Source organism: Lathyrus oleraceus, chromosome 2 (genome assembly GCF_024323335.1).
Source record: "Lathyrus oleraceus cultivar Zhongwan6 chromosome 2, CAAS_Psat_ZW6_1.0, whole genome shotgun sequence".
Classification (NCBI taxonomy): Eukaryota; Viridiplantae; Streptophyta; class Magnoliopsida; order Fabales; family Fabaceae; genus Lathyrus; species Lathyrus oleraceus.
This window is the reverse complement of record NC_066580.1, coordinates 473,571,082-473,587,787: the sequence shown is the minus strand read 5'-3', so window position 1 is coordinate 473,587,787 and position 16,706 is coordinate 473,571,082. Positions and strand designations below refer to the sequence as shown.

Here is a 16,706-nt window from a genome sequence, read left to right as displayed (position 1 = left end):
TTATGAAATACTCAGATACAGATAATTTATTTTTTGAATTTATTAAATAATTAATATATTAAAAATAATAGATCAGATACATTTATATCTAAAAAATAAATTATCTTTTATAAATAAAATTGAATGAAATATCAAATTTGATATTTATTATCTTAAAAAATCTCGCTTTCTTATTGCCGGTCGTTTAAATAATTTTTCACGTGCAAATGTCTTCTTTTTTTAATATATATATATATATATATATATATATATATATATATATATATATATATATATATATATATATCATGCACTTTTAAAGTTAAATTATAAAGGAATTTTAATTAAAAATTAAATAAAAGATAATGGAATTTTAGTTGATTTTTCTATTGGTAAATCAATTAACCAATATAATTATGAATTGGAACATAAAGTGGTTCTTTTTAAATTTTGATAATAAGATTTAAAAATCAATTTATACTAATGAAGAATTTTCTTTTTCAGTTGTGTAATATATTGATATCTTTAAAATATTTTGTGACACTATTTAATACTATCTCTGTTCCTTTATATAATAGACAAGACACTTTTAAGTTTATCCAATAATTTATGTATTAGTCTACAAACTGACTAAATATATTGATTATTTAATGAATTTAAAAATTGAATTGTCTCTTATATAAATAAATAAAGATAGTATTGTGTAAGTAGATGATTAACTACAAATTTATTGGTTAAAATAACTTAGGTAAACACTATTTTTTAAAGTTGATTTATGTTTAGTCAAACTTTATGGTATTCTACTATAGGATAGAAATTTGATTAATACTTAAAAAGAACTTGCTTAATCTATATTTTAATCCTTTAATTTAATTTAAGATTTCACTTTAGTCCCTTATTTAGTAAACGTTATGTATTGATTCCTTAACAACAGTTCAATTAGCCAATTTAATCCTTTTGATTAAATATTATTAAGAAACTATAACTTTAGCATATATGGCAGTCTAGTTGGTATTGCGCTATCTGACACAGCTTAAGTTAGCTAAACAATACTCAAAACTCGACCCACAAACTGAAAAATCGTCTATGAAGACCTCCATGATGTCATCTAGGAAGTTTGAGAAGATCGTCATCATGCATCGCTGGAATGTAGCATACACAACCCAAATGGCATTTGCAGGTAGACAAATGTACCATAAAGGCGTGTGAAAGTGGGTATTTTCTTATTCACTCTGGTGGACAGGAATCTAAAAGAATCTCGAGTAACTATCTAGATAGCATAAAGTAGAGTGCTTGGCTAGGCGCTCAAGCATCTGGTCAATGAACGGAAGTGAGAAATGGTCCTTCCTAGTGGATTTGTTTAGTTTCCTAAAATCTATACACATACACCACCTTGTTACTATTCGTGTAGCAACTGACTCACCTTTCTCATTATGTACTACAATTATGCATCCTTTCTTTGGTACCATTTGTACCAGACTCACCCACTTGTTGTCCGAGATGAGATGTATTATTCCAGCATCCAGAAGCTTCAGAACTTCATTTTTCACTACCTCACTCATGTTTGGGTTCAACCTTCATTGATGTTCTCTAATTTTGTGCATACACACTGAAGGGATGATACCTTTGATGTCATCTATGGTGTATCCTATTCCTTGTGGAAACTTCTTTAACACGACAAGTAGTCATTCAATTTCATTATTTCCTGAATCATCATTTACAATAACTGGCCAATTAGACTCTATGAATTCGTACCTAAGATTTTGGGGAAATACCTTTAGTTCTACTTTTGGCTGCTCTTGTTCTTGCATTGGAGTAGGAACAATGGTGAAGCATTCATTTTGATCAATTAGATTTGCATCAAATATTTCTTAATAAGTCCTTGCTTCGTCATCCTTAATTTCTTCAGATAGAGGCACATCCAACTCATCAATCAGGGTGGCTCTGGCGAATACTCCTTAATGCATTCATCTATAGTATCAATAAAGCAACATGAGTCATTTATGGATGGGTTTTTTTCATGAACTTGGACAAGAGGAACTCAATCTTTTCATCTCCAACCTCGAAGGTGATCTTCCCTTTCTTTACATAAATAATAGCACCAACAATAGCTAAAAAGGGTATCCCTAAGAGGATTGGGATATGAGAGTCTTCATTATTGTCCATCACCATAAATTTAGTGGGAATGTACAGTTAGCCAATTCTCAAAGGAACTTCTTCTAGTATTCCTAATGAGTACTTTATGGATCAATCAGGTAGCTGTAAGGACATCTTTTTAGATTTTTGCTCTCCTAGGTTGAGCCTCTCACAGATAGACAAAGGCATCAAACTTACATTCACACCTAAATCATACACGACTTTGTCAATGACATGTTTACTCATAATGCAAGGAATTGAGAAACTCTGTGGATCTTTCAACTTAGGTGCCATCTTATTTTGGATAGTGTTGCTACACTCCTCAGTGAGTGTTAAGGTACCATTGTCATCGATCTTCCTCTTATTTTTCAAAATTTCCTATAAGAACTTTGCATACAAGGGTATCTGGATTATGGCTTTGGTGAAGGGAATACTAATATGGAACGTCTTCAAGACCTTAAAAAACGTTTTGAATTGTTCCTCAATTTTTTCTTTCGTGAATCTTTGAGGGAACGAAATTGTGGGCTTATCAGGAAGAGGAAGAGGCATGTATGGCTCTTCTTTCTCATTTACCTCTTATGCCTTCAGTGTTTTTTTGCTCTCTTTCTCGACTGATACTGGATCCTTCTCAATGTCCTTATTTGGTTCCTTTTCTCTATCTCTCCTATTAACAGAGACTTCTAACTCTTTTTCACTTCGTAGCTTTATAGCATTTGCATGTTCCTTTGGGTTCAGACGAGGTTGTCCCGAAAATATTCCAGCAGGGGCAGTGGTAGATACTTATTATTACGCCACTTGAGAAGTCTGTGGTTTCAACATTTTGTTGTGAGTGGCCATAACATCAACTTTACTCGCCGGATGATTTATCATGTTGTTGGTATGAATGTTCTGATTTAAGAACTCTTTATTTTGCTAGCTTTGGGTCATGATAAAGTTTTCCATCATCAGTTTAAGGTTTGACTTTTAGAATAGCGGGAGCAATGAGTTCTTCTTTTTGGCCTTGAAAACCGAGTGGAATAACAGATGCAGAACTAAGGGCAAAGGTATGGTTGTTGTTCTTGTAGGATAAATTGGGATGATTTCTGCATCCAAGATTATGCGTGTTGGAGTAAGGGTAACCTTGCGCATAACTTACCTGATCTAAGGTGGGCTCAACTAATAACGGACACTCAACAGTAATGTGTCCAGGGACTCCATATATCTCGTAACTAGGATTCACGACAGCTACAGTAGTCATAGGAGTGATGCTCAGGTTATCAATCTTTTGTGTAAGAGAATCCATTTTCGCATTCATATGATCGAAGCTACTAACTTTGTACATCCCTCATATTGGTTGTGATTTTTCCACGGGAGTGCGTTCACTCCCCCACTAGTAATGGTTTTGAATTGTATTTTGAATAAATGCGTAGGCATCGTTGAACGACTTATTCATAAGAGCCCTTCCTGCAGTGGCATCAATGGTCATTTTGTGTTATAATGTAGACCATTGTAGAGTGTATGGATTATTAGCCACTTCTTTAATCCGTGGTTTGGGCAGGCTCTCATTAACTCCTTATATCGCTCCCACACTTCAAAAAGTGATTAATCGCCAGTCTACTGAAAGTAGGTTATTAGGTTCCTAAGTTGTGCCATTTTGCTCGGCGGGAAATATCTAGCAAGGAACGCCTTCTTAAGTTGATTCCATGTCGTAATGGAATTTGACGGTAGGGATTGAAGCCAAGATCTAGCTTTGTACCTTAGGGAGAATGGAAATAGACGTAGGAGAATGACTTTAGGATCAACATTATTTCTCTTAAGCATATCAACTAACTGCTTGAAGATAGAAAGGTACATATTCAGATCCTCCATTGGGTTACCAGAAAATTGGTTATGCTGCACTATTTTCAACAGAGAGTATTTAACTTCAAAATTATTTTACATACTCGTAGGGAAAACAATGCTCAAATGGGTCTCCTATTCATAGGGCACATCGAAATCCTTAAGCGGATAGTTGTTGTTTTTCTCCATTTATCGTTGGATTTGTTGTAATGGACGTCTAACATGTAGGTAGCTTTTGATTTCATCGATCGGTTAAGCTAGATTCATGGTGCTTCGGGTTCTTCACGTACAATCGAAAGTGGGAAAATTTAATTAAAAACAAAAATGCCTTAGTCTATACGGCGTAACAACAAAATCACGATATTGCAAAAATTAGTCCCCGACAACGACGCCGAAAATTGATAGGCCGCAAGTATACGACATTACCAGTTTAGTATAAAAGGTTTATGGAATCCACTGAGACCAATTACAACTACTGCTATCTATCATTACTTTGATTATCTAAGGCTACACAAATGGTTGGTTTTACGCGAAAAAGGGAAACAACAAATTAAAACGTGACTTCCATCTACCTATATTACTCATACAATGTACAACATTTTAATTATAACGATACAATTGTTTTTGCAAAAAAAATACTAATTTAGAGATATTGTCCGTTTTCGCGTGTTCATTATCGGATTTTAAACCCGTAATGGCCTACTTTTGTAGTGCATAATTACAAGTTTAACATTCCATTTTCAAAAACAATAATTTCTTATTTAATTAAAATTTTATTTTTCTAATTACTAATCAACATTATGAATTTTCTAAGTCCAATACCGTTTCCGCTCTTTCAACACGTAACCGATATTTCGGTGTTTCTACTTTCGTAGTAAAACTTTTAATTTAAAACCATAAATTTTAGAATATAAAACTATTTCTCGGTATAATTTAATTAGCTTGAAAATTATACGACTTATGTCGGCATGACGACCCTCATGTATCAGACTCAATCGAATGACTCACACATGGTAAAATAAACAACAAAACATATATTTATTAAAGGCATAATAAAATTCAGCAAAAAAAAAGAACCCGGAATATGAATAAAAATGAAAACTTGCATAAATTAATTTCTCCAAACTGAGACTTTTGATCTGGTACAACAATGGAATGGAAACAATAGTGCATTAATTGAAATAAAGTAATGTAGAATTTGAAATAGCAAAAAGTAAATTGCTCAAAGTGCAGAACAATAAAGTTGCATAAACACCATAATATGGGATCTTTATGCTTTAAAACAATTAAACTTATTGTTGTAATGAGGTTGGATGAATTCTACAATGTATTACAAGGGTATTTATAGCAAATCCGGACCCTAAAAATGCATCAAATTATGCTAAAATCGTGTGAAACAGTGTTGGAATCGTGGATGCAGCAATTGAGAAATACAGGAAATTGATTCTAGACATCATGACGAGTGTGATGGCTATGATGGTATGCCTATCATGACGCACTAAAAACAGGACTCTGAATGTAGGCTAATGACGGACGTCAGAATTCTGACGGCCTTCCAGTCATGACCCTTACATTCGTGCTCATTCTTTTGCTTTGTGATGGCCAACCTGGAAAAGGGCATGACATGCGCCATTCCTTGCATGCGTGTAATATCAGCATTCTGCTTTCCTTTTTTTGCGCCATTTATTTTTCATTTTCCCTCATTTGTCATTACAGACAATGCATATTAACCAGAACCTGAAATATATAACACAAAACCAGCATAACATGGTAAAAATGCATGAAATGGCCCTTAAAAAAAAGCTGAAATCAAGCTAAAACATATGATGAATATGTGTGTTATCAGTATGCCAACAATTTTTTTTGGTATGGGTTCATCTTCTCGAATATCTTTGTATATATAACGTCACAAGATCTACTGCCATCAATGAGGATCTGAGATACATCAAACTTCGCAATTATGGTGATGATTTTGAGGGGGAAATCTCATTAGGAATACCTCTGATTTTTTCTGAGTCCTGGAATCCTAGCATAGGACGATCGGGATTTTTTGCATACATGTTTCCTTATTTATGGTAGACATCCATCCTCTATACTATCTTTATGTTCATAATCCCTTTGGAATGGAGATTCACCTGAGGTGCTCCCCTTATACTGACAACAATATAAGGGTGTTCTCCTTTGCTGACCTCTTTATTATCCTCACCTGCTCCGATCATGGTAACCTTCGTGGGGGATCTGCCCATAGGAGATTTTTCTCTTTCTTGCTTGCCTCCCTTCACGTATTCATCTAATTGGCATCTCTTTATCAATTCTTAGATGGCATCTTTTAGCTGAATGTAGTCGTAAGTGTTATGGTCATGACTTTTATGGAATCAACAATATTTTGATATGTCTATTCGGGAGGTCTCCCTAACTGGATATGGATGTCAAATTCCCACTTTTTAGAATTCATTGTTTACACACTCTTGATAGATTCTTTCACGAGAAACCGTCAGAAGTATGAATTTGTCATATTTCCCTTGCATGTTATTGTTAGAGTCATCTCAGCCCTGGTGAGATTCTTTTCAAGATGGCGACCGAAGTGAGACTCGCTAGACACGGGGTTGTCCAAACATGTGGCCAAATTTTCTTCTAAAAGCATAAAAGGTTCGACCATGGTTAACATCTCTTGAACATATTTGACCTTCCTCGTCCCCAACTTTTTCCTGAACGAATGATCACTCAGAAGGTCGTTCTCAAAAATCCAACACTGCAAGCATTCTTGAGGCCTGTCCACTTCAATTGAAATATGAGTAAACCCATCGATATACAATCACATAATTTCCTTCTTCCTTTGGAAGATCCTTGTTAAAGAAAATTTGGTGATAGGACACCGCTTCCGGACAGTAAATTATGCTTAAAACCTCTTACAAAATTCCGCCCAGGATCGATACACCAAACTGGTAAGCCGTTGAACCATAACCGAGCTGGTCCGACCAAGGTTAGCAGGGATAACTTGCATTTGGAACCGTCGTCAACACTAAAGTCACTCGATCGTTCGTCCACTAGTTGTACGTGTTCATTGAAATCTCCCTTTCCATTATAATCAACTAACTTAGGAGACTTCTCTATAGATCTAGGGATCCTACTTTCCAAGATCCGTATCAACATTGGGTGCTTTGGTTGTGCTTTGTCCGGGTAAAATTTTGCCCGAACCGAGGAGATAACATAACTTCCCTAGTCTCCTCCAGGATTCGAAAGGGGAGTCTTCTGTTTTTTACTCATGCATCGATGCTTTGATCGAGGAGCCCCATTTCTCTTTTTCTATACTAGTTTAGGGGTCATAATGTAAATCTTTTTTTAAGTATATTTTTGAATTGTATTCTTGTTGGAAGGAGCATTGTGGAGGCTCTCCTCAATGGATCGAAGCCTCTCTTTAATAGCGTTCGAGTTTTATTGTCGAACAATGTTCAACACCTAACTCAATAACTCGTTGGTGCTTTGTACACCAAGATTTGTTTGTAGTCTGTGAAAGTCGGGTAAGGTTTCATGTTGCGTAGTTGGAAGTGGAACAAGTGTCCCCATTGGATGGACCAGAACTGATATGACCACTTGTGAAGCTCAGATTGAATCTAGCTGTAAAGAAACTGTTGCTTCATGATCTGTGGCGTTTCGTAGCGGAGGAAGAGGCGACTAATTATTTTCTTCTAAGGCAGTAGCGATAACTTTTCTTGCAGCGACATATCTTGTAGCATTGGATCCATCTATATATGTCGAAGATGAAAACCAAAGTTCCAAAATTTTTAAGAAATGAGATTGAATTTGCGTGGAGTTGAATAGAAACATGATAGATCTACGCGCTCGATGACGATTGCTTGCTCAGATGATCGAGAAGAGTAACGAACTGCAAAAGTCGAACAATTGATGCGATCTTGTGATATTTGTAGGAATCAAAAGTCGATTCCCATAGACGGCGTCACTATTTCGTTCTAGAACGAAAAGTGAGAAATTTGGACAGAGTATGCGGTGGATTATGGTCTCCGATGCGGTGGAGTGGGGGTACCTACAAGGCTAACACTCCAACGCCCAAATCAGTATATGGAGAAGAAAAGTGAAATGAAATTGTGTTAAAAAATGTTACCTCAATTTGGCGCCTACTCTATATATAGAGAGAAGATTATAATGAACTAACTATTTTTTCATCGCCCTTTTACGGATGATCGTTGGATGTGTTTTATGATTGAGATCTCTTGGGATCATTAAACTAGTTACCTTTGCTGCTTGAGAAGAGTCTGGTGAGAGTAGAATTTTATCGAATTCCAAACCAGATCACAATGGCCGGCTTTATTCTTCTGGGTTCTTTCAGCTTGACCCAAAAGATTCATTAGATAAGAAACTAAAATGAAACATAAAATTAAATTAAAGGAATTCGTCACTAGTAAAATCAAAACAAATTAATTAAAAAATACTCAAAAATATCAGTTGAGAAATTTGAGGGAAAAAAAAGGAAAGCAAGGGAGAAAGAAAAAAAATTTAGAAGTACCATTTTATAATAAAATATGAAAAAAATATATAGAGAAAATTATACCCACCTCCTTTAGAGTCTATTAAAATTTATATGACATCGAAATTCTCCTCTAATTTTAAATATCGATGAACCTTTTTTAAAATCTATAAAACTAACATTTAAAAATCGTAAATATAAATGATACTTACCTACCGTGTTTTATTTATCATAAAAAATTCTATTATTATATAGTATAAGTTTAGATGAGGTTAATGCATATTTTACAATTTAAGGCCCACCTACAGATTAAAATTTTGACATTTCTTAACAAAACTCTTCTAGATTAATTATTGTCATTAATTGTTCCAACAATATCAAACACAATGGTCATGTTCAATATCTCTTTTTAATATAAAATTTTAAAAGTACAATTCATGGTTAGGGGCATGGTAGTAAATTAACTAGGGACGCTATAAATAGAAAACTAGAGCAAATCTGAAATTGTGAAGCAAAAGGTATATTTGAAATACCAATCTCTGAAATTGTGAAGCAAAAGGTGTTAATTTTATATTATCAAAAGTTATGGAAAATTTAAACACATCATCATCAACTAGCTGGTTATCTGATTTGGTAAGAAACTTTTTAATACTTCACTCTAGTGACACATTGTTCTGAATTTCTATGAATGTTTCTTATTTTATTTTATTTCAGATGTTGGATGAAATGGAAATGGAGGGTTGTGATTTGTTCCGACAAAATTTGTTTGATGATGAAGATTTATTCTCAGATGACATAGCAAGTGTTCTTCAACATCAACAACAACAACAACCTTTGTCTTGTGAAAGCTATGTTTCTTATCCTTTAGAAAGATCCAACAAGAAGTTGAAAACCAAAAACACTTTGCAAGATATTTCAAATTCCCATGTTTCTTCTCATTCCTCCACCACTAATTCTCAAATTTTGTCTTTTGAGAACACAACCACTACTCACTTTCATGCTTTTGATTGTACCTTAAACACAAAACATAATAATAATAATAATAATAATAATAAAGGTCATATCATAGCAGAGAGAAAGCGAAGAGAGAAACTTAACAAGAACTTAATTGCTTTAGCTGCTCTTATTCCTGGATTAAAGAAGGTACCAAACCATTCCTTTGACCTTTCATTCCAAATGTTCGGTACTTTACAGATTTTGTGTTATGTTGTGAATCAATCATTCTACAGATGGACAAGGCTTCAGTGCTGGGAGATGCTATAAAGTACATGAAAGAGCTCCAAGAACGTTTGAAGGTATTAGAAGAACAGAATAAGAATAGTACTGTTGAGTCTGTACTGACGGAAAACGAGCCGCAGCTAATTTATGAGTCTGTAGCGACGGACAAAAAACCGCGGGTAATTCATGATTCATGGAGTGATGATGGTTCTGAATCCCTCTCGCATGTGGATGCCAGAGTTTTGGACAAAGATGTTCTCATGAGGATTCTCTGCCAAAAGCAAAAGGGTGTTTTGATCAAATTATTGGACGAGATTCAAAAGCTTCATCTCTTGGTTGTTAATAGCAGTGTCCTATCTTTTGGAGGTTCTACTATCAACATAACCATTGTTGCTAAGGTAAACAAGAATTTACTGTATCTTTTTTTTCACGTGTCCCTTTCAAAGTTTATTGGTATATAATATAATATATATTAGTCCACATGATTTTGCAGATGGAAACGGGGTACAACTTGACCAGAAATGATCTTGTAAAAAACCTACGGGTTGCTGCATTGAAATCCTTGTCGTAATTGTTGTAATGTGAACAAAAGTGTGGTCCCTGTGGTGGGTGCAAAAAGCAACAATAATTAGTCATAAACATGCATGTGCCTAGACACTGGTTAACTCATAGTAGTTTGATTCAATGTTGATGGTAAATATGAATCAATATATGATATTTTCTATTGTGTCCTGGCCCCCTCATCTATTGACTTATCAAGTATCACCCATTTATTTTAGCATGTTTCATTTGCCCTACATTTTGTTTCTTTTCTTTTTTTCTCGATGTTTGTCTACTATTTCCATTTCACCATTAGTTTATGTATGGTTGAATTAAAAAATTAGTCGAAATTTTAGCTAATGACTTTAAATTTTGTTCTAAAAGCAATTATACAGAAGAAGAAGATATTTTGTCTCTCTATGATGTTTTAACTATTTTAAAGAGTATTAAAGGTGGTATTTAAGTGTTTGTGCTATTAAATTAAAGAGGAATAAAAATATAATATAGAAAGAAACATGGCGAAAAATGATAAAAACGTAAAAAAAAAGTTTGTTTGATATATTTTGTACATGTTAATCAAAATCGGACCGGATTAGATGGTTCAATTGGTCGGATTCAAAACTGAAATTCTAGTCAATTTGTTTGGACCTGAAAATTGGATTGTAGAAGAACCTTTAAATTGGAAAATCAATAAAAAAATTGAAAAATTAGATATTTAGACGATTTTGAAGGGTAGATTAAATTTTGTTTTTTATTTATGAAAACATGATAAATGATTTTGTTTTAAATCAAAATGTTATTTGATTTAATTTTCTTCTTTTTTTTCCAATCACTCCGTTGTGCAATAGGGTAGAGAAATCAAATACAAAATTAAAACAAAAACTATTTCAATTCATTTATTGTTCTCTATTCATTTGAAGCACACCAAGAATATTAATTATAGTTTCTAGACGATGTAACTCATCTTGTTTGAAAGCTCCAAGATTGTGATACCATTCTTTCATCATGCCTGTTATTCTATAGGAAAATTCTTCAATGACCTTAGAGATATTTGCAATTGTTTTATAATCTGGGTGTCAAGCCAAACTCCAAATTAAAATAGTCTCTTTCTCCAACAGCTAGGTGGTATATCATTAAAAGTGAACCAAGGACCGCCATTTGGTTTAGTCCTTTCCGGGACTAGAGTTTCTTCAAGGGATTCTTCAAAATAGGATTCTTCCTCTTTTATATTTGCCATGAAGAGTCTTAGGATATAGTTATCTTCAGATTCTGATTTCGATGAAAAAGATCTCAGTGTTTTATCAACAAATGTTTCTTGGTCAGAGTTGTTGTCACCATCTAAGGAGGACTCATCTCCCTCTTGTGTTGATGATTCAGCAAGAGAGTAATTTTTCGAGGAGATTCATAATTTATAGTGATTTCCATGGTTTGGAAATCTTTATTAGGAATTTCTTCTTTCTTTTAGATTTTTGGAGGAGGTGTTTCAGGAATATCCTGAGAGTCCGAGGATTAAGCGCTCAAACAGACAGTTTTCCCTTTTGCCTTGGAGGTTGAGGTAGTGGTAGTTGTGAAAGATTTTTGTCTTTAGGAGGGTAGAAAGGAAAAGGCCTTTCTGATCGTTTGAAATATGTAGGAAAAGCAGGGGGGTCAAAGAAAACGTTTTCAACATGCTTGGGCTTTCTTTCATGAGAGGTTCTTAAGAAATCATTTATCTCTTTTACTTTGCCTTGTAGACTTATGATTTCTCTTTCCTTTTGGTCAAAAGTTTTGCCAAAAATTCTCTCTTCTAACATCTGCCGCAAATCATGGTCCAACTGAAATACTTGGGCTTTCAGGCTTCGATAATGTTTCTGCATTTTTTGGGATAAAACCTTAAGATACTCATTTATTTCGTCTTATTTCTCAACAATCTTATCCACCTTTTTGTCAAGATTTTGGAGAATCTCATTTTGAGAAATCATGTTTTCCTATTTCCAATTTAGAACTTCTTCAACTTAAGTTAAAAGTTTAATTTTTTCATCGGGATGAACTTCACTAGGATGAATAAAGAGTTTAAATGTCATGCATGTGATTGGATCCATCTTTCTTTCTAGAGCAAGAAATTGCTGGTTATACTCCAGAGTTGTGGCTGAATACATAAAGCAAGGAATTGGCTGGACATTAGCTGGTGGATGTAGTCGTTTACAATGGTCGTCGATGACCATGTAACAAGAGTTGGAGCATCAGGTGGTAACAATCCTTCTTTCCTAAGAATTTTAAGTCCTTCCTCGTAGATAGAGAGGGGTTTATTTTTACCATGGATTCCTACCCATGGACTATTGTTTGGATCAGATCTCCTTTGAGGAGGAAGAGAGGGTTTACATTTTCCCTTTTTCTTTGTTTTGGAAAGAACAATATATCAGTCAATATCATCGTCGTGCATTCAACAATCACAATGCGGGTCACATCTTGTTGGATCAACATCCTAGATATATTATCTAGTGGTGGAGGGTAGCTGACATGGCTTCTAACACTTGGTCAGATCCGATGATCTGGACCTATACTATTAGTCTTGTCGATAAAGTATAATCATTAAGACTTACATTATAGTTTAGGAAAATGGTGAGGACAACATACATGAAGTGTGGTTAGAATAGTTCCTATCACAACATTTTTATGGTGATACATGAAGTGTGGTTAGAATAGTTCCATAACATTTATAAAAACTATCTGTTTTTCTAAATGTATTATTTAATTTTTTGAATTTTAATATTTTTTTAGAGTAAATTTTTGACCAAATATTATTTTGAGATGGTGTAAATAGTGTGAAGTGCATTTTGTTTGATATGAAAAATAGGAAATGCCAAGATTAAATGTGAGGGTGGCAGGACAAAATTTTGGAAAAATTAAATACTTATTAATAATAATTTATTATTTTCTTTTCCTCACATAGTAAAATAAGCGACACAACATGTAAAATTTTAAAAACAAAAACAGTAAAAAAAATAATTAGAGATATAAACAGACAACGAAATTCCTATTTTTTAATGATAAAATCAATTTTTTTAAAATTATATTTATTATCTAAAAGACAAATAACAATTTAAAATATTATAAAATAAATTTGTTTATTATCAACATAACCATTGTTGCTAAGGTAAACAAAAAATTATTGTATCTTTTTTTTCACGTGTCCCTTTCAAGGTTTATTACTATATAATATAGTATATATTAGTCCACGTGATTTTGCAGATAGAAACGGGGTACAGCTTGACCAGAAATAGCCTTGTAAAAAATGCAACAATAATTAATATAATCATGCACGTGCCTAAAAAATATAATCTTATTAAATTAATCTTATAAATAAATATAATAACTAAAAAATAATAAATATTTTTATATTCAAAAGTAAACATAGTGTTTATTTTAAAACAAAATTTATTTATTAAAATGACAGTCATCCTAAATTGAAGGGAGTACTTTCTACTCTATCTGTATTAATTTATCAAGAGTACAACTCTATCACCCATCCATTTTGGTATGTCTCAATGTGCTCTACATTTTGTCTCTTATTTTCTATTTTTTCGTTTGTTTGATGTTTGTCTCCTATTTTTCACCATTAGTTTATATATGGATTAAATTCAAAAATTAGTCGAAATTTCAGCTACTGACTTAAAAAAAAATTAAAGCTATTTTACTGAATAAAATATTTTCTCTCTCAACTATATAAGTTTTTAACTATTTAAAGATAGTTAAGTATGGTATATAAGTGTTTGAGCTATATATTAAACTAAAACTAAATAAAATGTAAATTATAAAAATGCAAAAAAAATAAAATTGTTTAATGTATTTTGTGTGTAAAAAAAGTGTAAATTTCTAGTAAGCACTGATCTTACTAGACAAAACGAAGTAGTTTATAAATTGAGTCTTGTTCGATTTTTTATTTCAGTAATATATGAGTTTTTCAATTATAGAGAGTATTTGGCGCCCCACATTCATTTGGATTCTTCCAAGAGTTACAACTATTCGTTACGTTAAATAGTACATATAGAGATATCTTTGAGTTCTTTGTTTCTTTCTTCGTTTTAGCATTCTTTATTCAAAATCTTTGACTAGTTTAACATAAAAGAAAACATCAAGACAAAGAATGGTCCGTTTGATTTATTCATTTCCCGTGACTTTACAAATAAATTTAAGATTTCGCATCCGGGTTGTACTGCAACTACGATAGTTATAGGATTTATGACTAAGCTAATTTTGACTTTCTGGGTTAGGGCGTCCATTTTGGCGTTCATATGGTCGAAGATGCTAATCTCGTGTATACCTCCTTTAGTCTCTTTCTTCTCTACTTGTACACGCTATGTACCCCATTGGTGATGGTTTTGAGCCACGTCCTCAATGAGTGTGCATGTCTCGGGATAAGGTTTGTTCATTAGCGCACCACCGACGACAGTATCGATAGTCATCTTTATATTGTAGAGAAGTCCATTGTAGAAGGCGTGAATGATTAGCCATTGTTCAAATCCATGATGTGGACAAGCTCTTAATAGCTCTTTGTACCTTTCCCAAGCGTCGAAAAGGGACTCATTGTCCTGTTGAGTGAACCTGGTAATTTTATTACGTAGGACGGCGGTCTTACTAGGTGGAAAGTATCTAGAAAGGGAATAAACGTAGACGTATCTTCTCAGGAGCAGCGTTATTCCATTCTAGTGTGTCAGCTAGTTGAATGAAGACTTTTAGGTGTTGGTTTGGGTTCTCTGTTGGGACACCAGTGAACTGGTTTTGTTGCACGATTTACTACAAAACAGACTTCAATTCAAAGTTGTTAGCTGTAATAGATGGGTTGATAATGCTTAAATGAGGCTCTTCGTTAGAGGGTAGGGAAAACTCTTTGAGTGACCTACGATTTTGGTCTTCTTCCATTGCTCTTTTGATTCGTTGGAGCAACAGTCAAGCTCTTATGTACTTTTCTGGTTCAGCTATTGGATCTTCTAAAGTTCTGGTGTTGCGATTTCTTCGCATTCACCGACGAGGGTTTCCTTAATCTACACGGTCTAACAACATGTTATGAAATTTGACGGCGCCAAAAACTTGTTCGCGAGATCATGAGTCTATCGGAATAACTAACTGAAAGTGTACAGTCTATCACATAGTTTTAAAAGATATCGATCCTATAGAGACCTAACTGTCAATTTATCGTTTCTAATTATTACGGTGTTTATCTAAGGAGAATCAATTAAGCAAATGTGAGATGAAATTAAATAACTTTAATAAATTCAGGAAAATAATACTGGGATGTAGCTTTCATCAAACAACAATACTCTTGATTGCTTCTAAATAGGATCGTTGTACGGGGCAATATTTTCTACTTTGAAAAGAATGTAATTGAACAAGAATTGTTGCTTTCGCGTATTCATAATCGAATTTGACTCTCTAATCTATATCGTCCATTGTCACGTGTGACCGGTGCTTAATGCGTTAAAGTAATAAATTCTATTTTAAGAAATTAGATTTTTCACTTGGCTGAAAAGTAATTTTGATTGAAAAATTTAACTTAAAAGGGTTCCAGACTTTTGCTATGGTAACCGGATCCTAAACCTACAAACGCGTCTGTAAATAGTTTTAAAACCTCCTTCTAGAAAAATTAGATTTTCCTAGTTAATTAACAAAGTGCTTTCGCGGTATTCATTAATAAAAAACAAATCAATCTCTATCTTTAATGTCAGATGACTTTCGATCTTACCCGATGATTTAACGGCTCTACTTTCGTAGTGACCGATTAAATTAAATTAAGAAAGATTATAATAAAATCAAAATAATCCACAATCTAAATCCTAAAGAAGCAATAGTTAGAGTACCATCAAGTGATGATCCTCACATCCTAGCATCAATAAATTAGCTGGACATGCTTACGACAAACATGAAGCTATAAGTTTGAAACTTAGAAATAGACATTATGAAAAAGTAATTTAAAACAATACGGTGCGATAAATAAGACTTGGAAATGAAAGAAGTAGTGTGAGGAGAGATAAATAAATAAAGCGGTAATAAAATACGAAATATGATAAAAATCTGCTCCAAACGGAGGCTTGAATCTGATACAGAGTAAATTGCTGAAGACTTGTAAAGGAATGTAAATAGCGACAAGATTAAAATGCGAGAAAATAAAGTGCTCCAAACTTCGTACAAACTCAATACTTATATTTGTTTTGAGTAAAATAGTGAGAGCATATTTAATTAAAGGCCTAATTAAATATGTTATTTTAGTGACACTTATATTTTCATTAATTTTCATATAGATTACCATGACAACAAACACCTCTAACAATATTTTATGATCAATCCTTGATAAGGAAAAATTGTCTGGGATAAATTTTTTGGATTGACACCGAAATCTAAGGATTATCCTCAAACATGATAGAAAGTTGTATGTCTTGGAGAAACCTGTTCATGAAGAGGAACCTCCTAGTTCTGCACCTAAGGTAGAAAGAGATGTTTATAAGAAGCATGTTGATGATGCCAATGAAATTAGTTGCCTCATGCTAGCTAC

The 16,706-nt window shown here is 33.4% G+C and overlaps 1 protein-coding gene and 1 non-coding gene across 3 annotated transcripts; both read left to right on the top strand.

Moving 5' to 3' along the window:
- The first annotated feature begins 8,925 nt into the window (after nt 1–8,925).
- On the top strand, nt 8,926–10,434 carry LOC127120521 (transcription factor bHLH25). Of its 2 annotated transcripts, none has more exons than XM_051050971.1 (4): nt 8,926–9,052; nt 9,134–9,562; nt 9,649–10,035; nt 10,131–10,434. In XM_051050971.1, the coding sequence occupies exons 1-4, from the start codon at nt 9,005–9,007 to the stop codon at nt 10,206–10,208; spliced, it is 942 nt and encodes a 313-aa protein (XP_050906928.1). In that variant the 5' UTR covers nt 8,926–9,004; the 3' UTR covers nt 10,209–10,434. The 2 variants fall into 2 exon arrangements, with proteins under 2 accessions (XP_050906928.1, XP_050906929.1); XM_051050972.1 differs by having other exon boundaries at nt 10,114–10,434.
- A 4,243-nt stretch (nt 10,435–14,677) lies between these two features.
- LOC127124661 (small nucleolar RNA R71) lies at nt 14,678–14,784 on the top strand. Its single transcript, XR_007804125.1, has one exon. It is a non-coding gene; the product is annotated as a small nucleolar RNA R71 (small nucleolar RNA).
- The last annotated feature ends 1,922 nt before the right edge of the window (nt 14,785–16,706 follow it).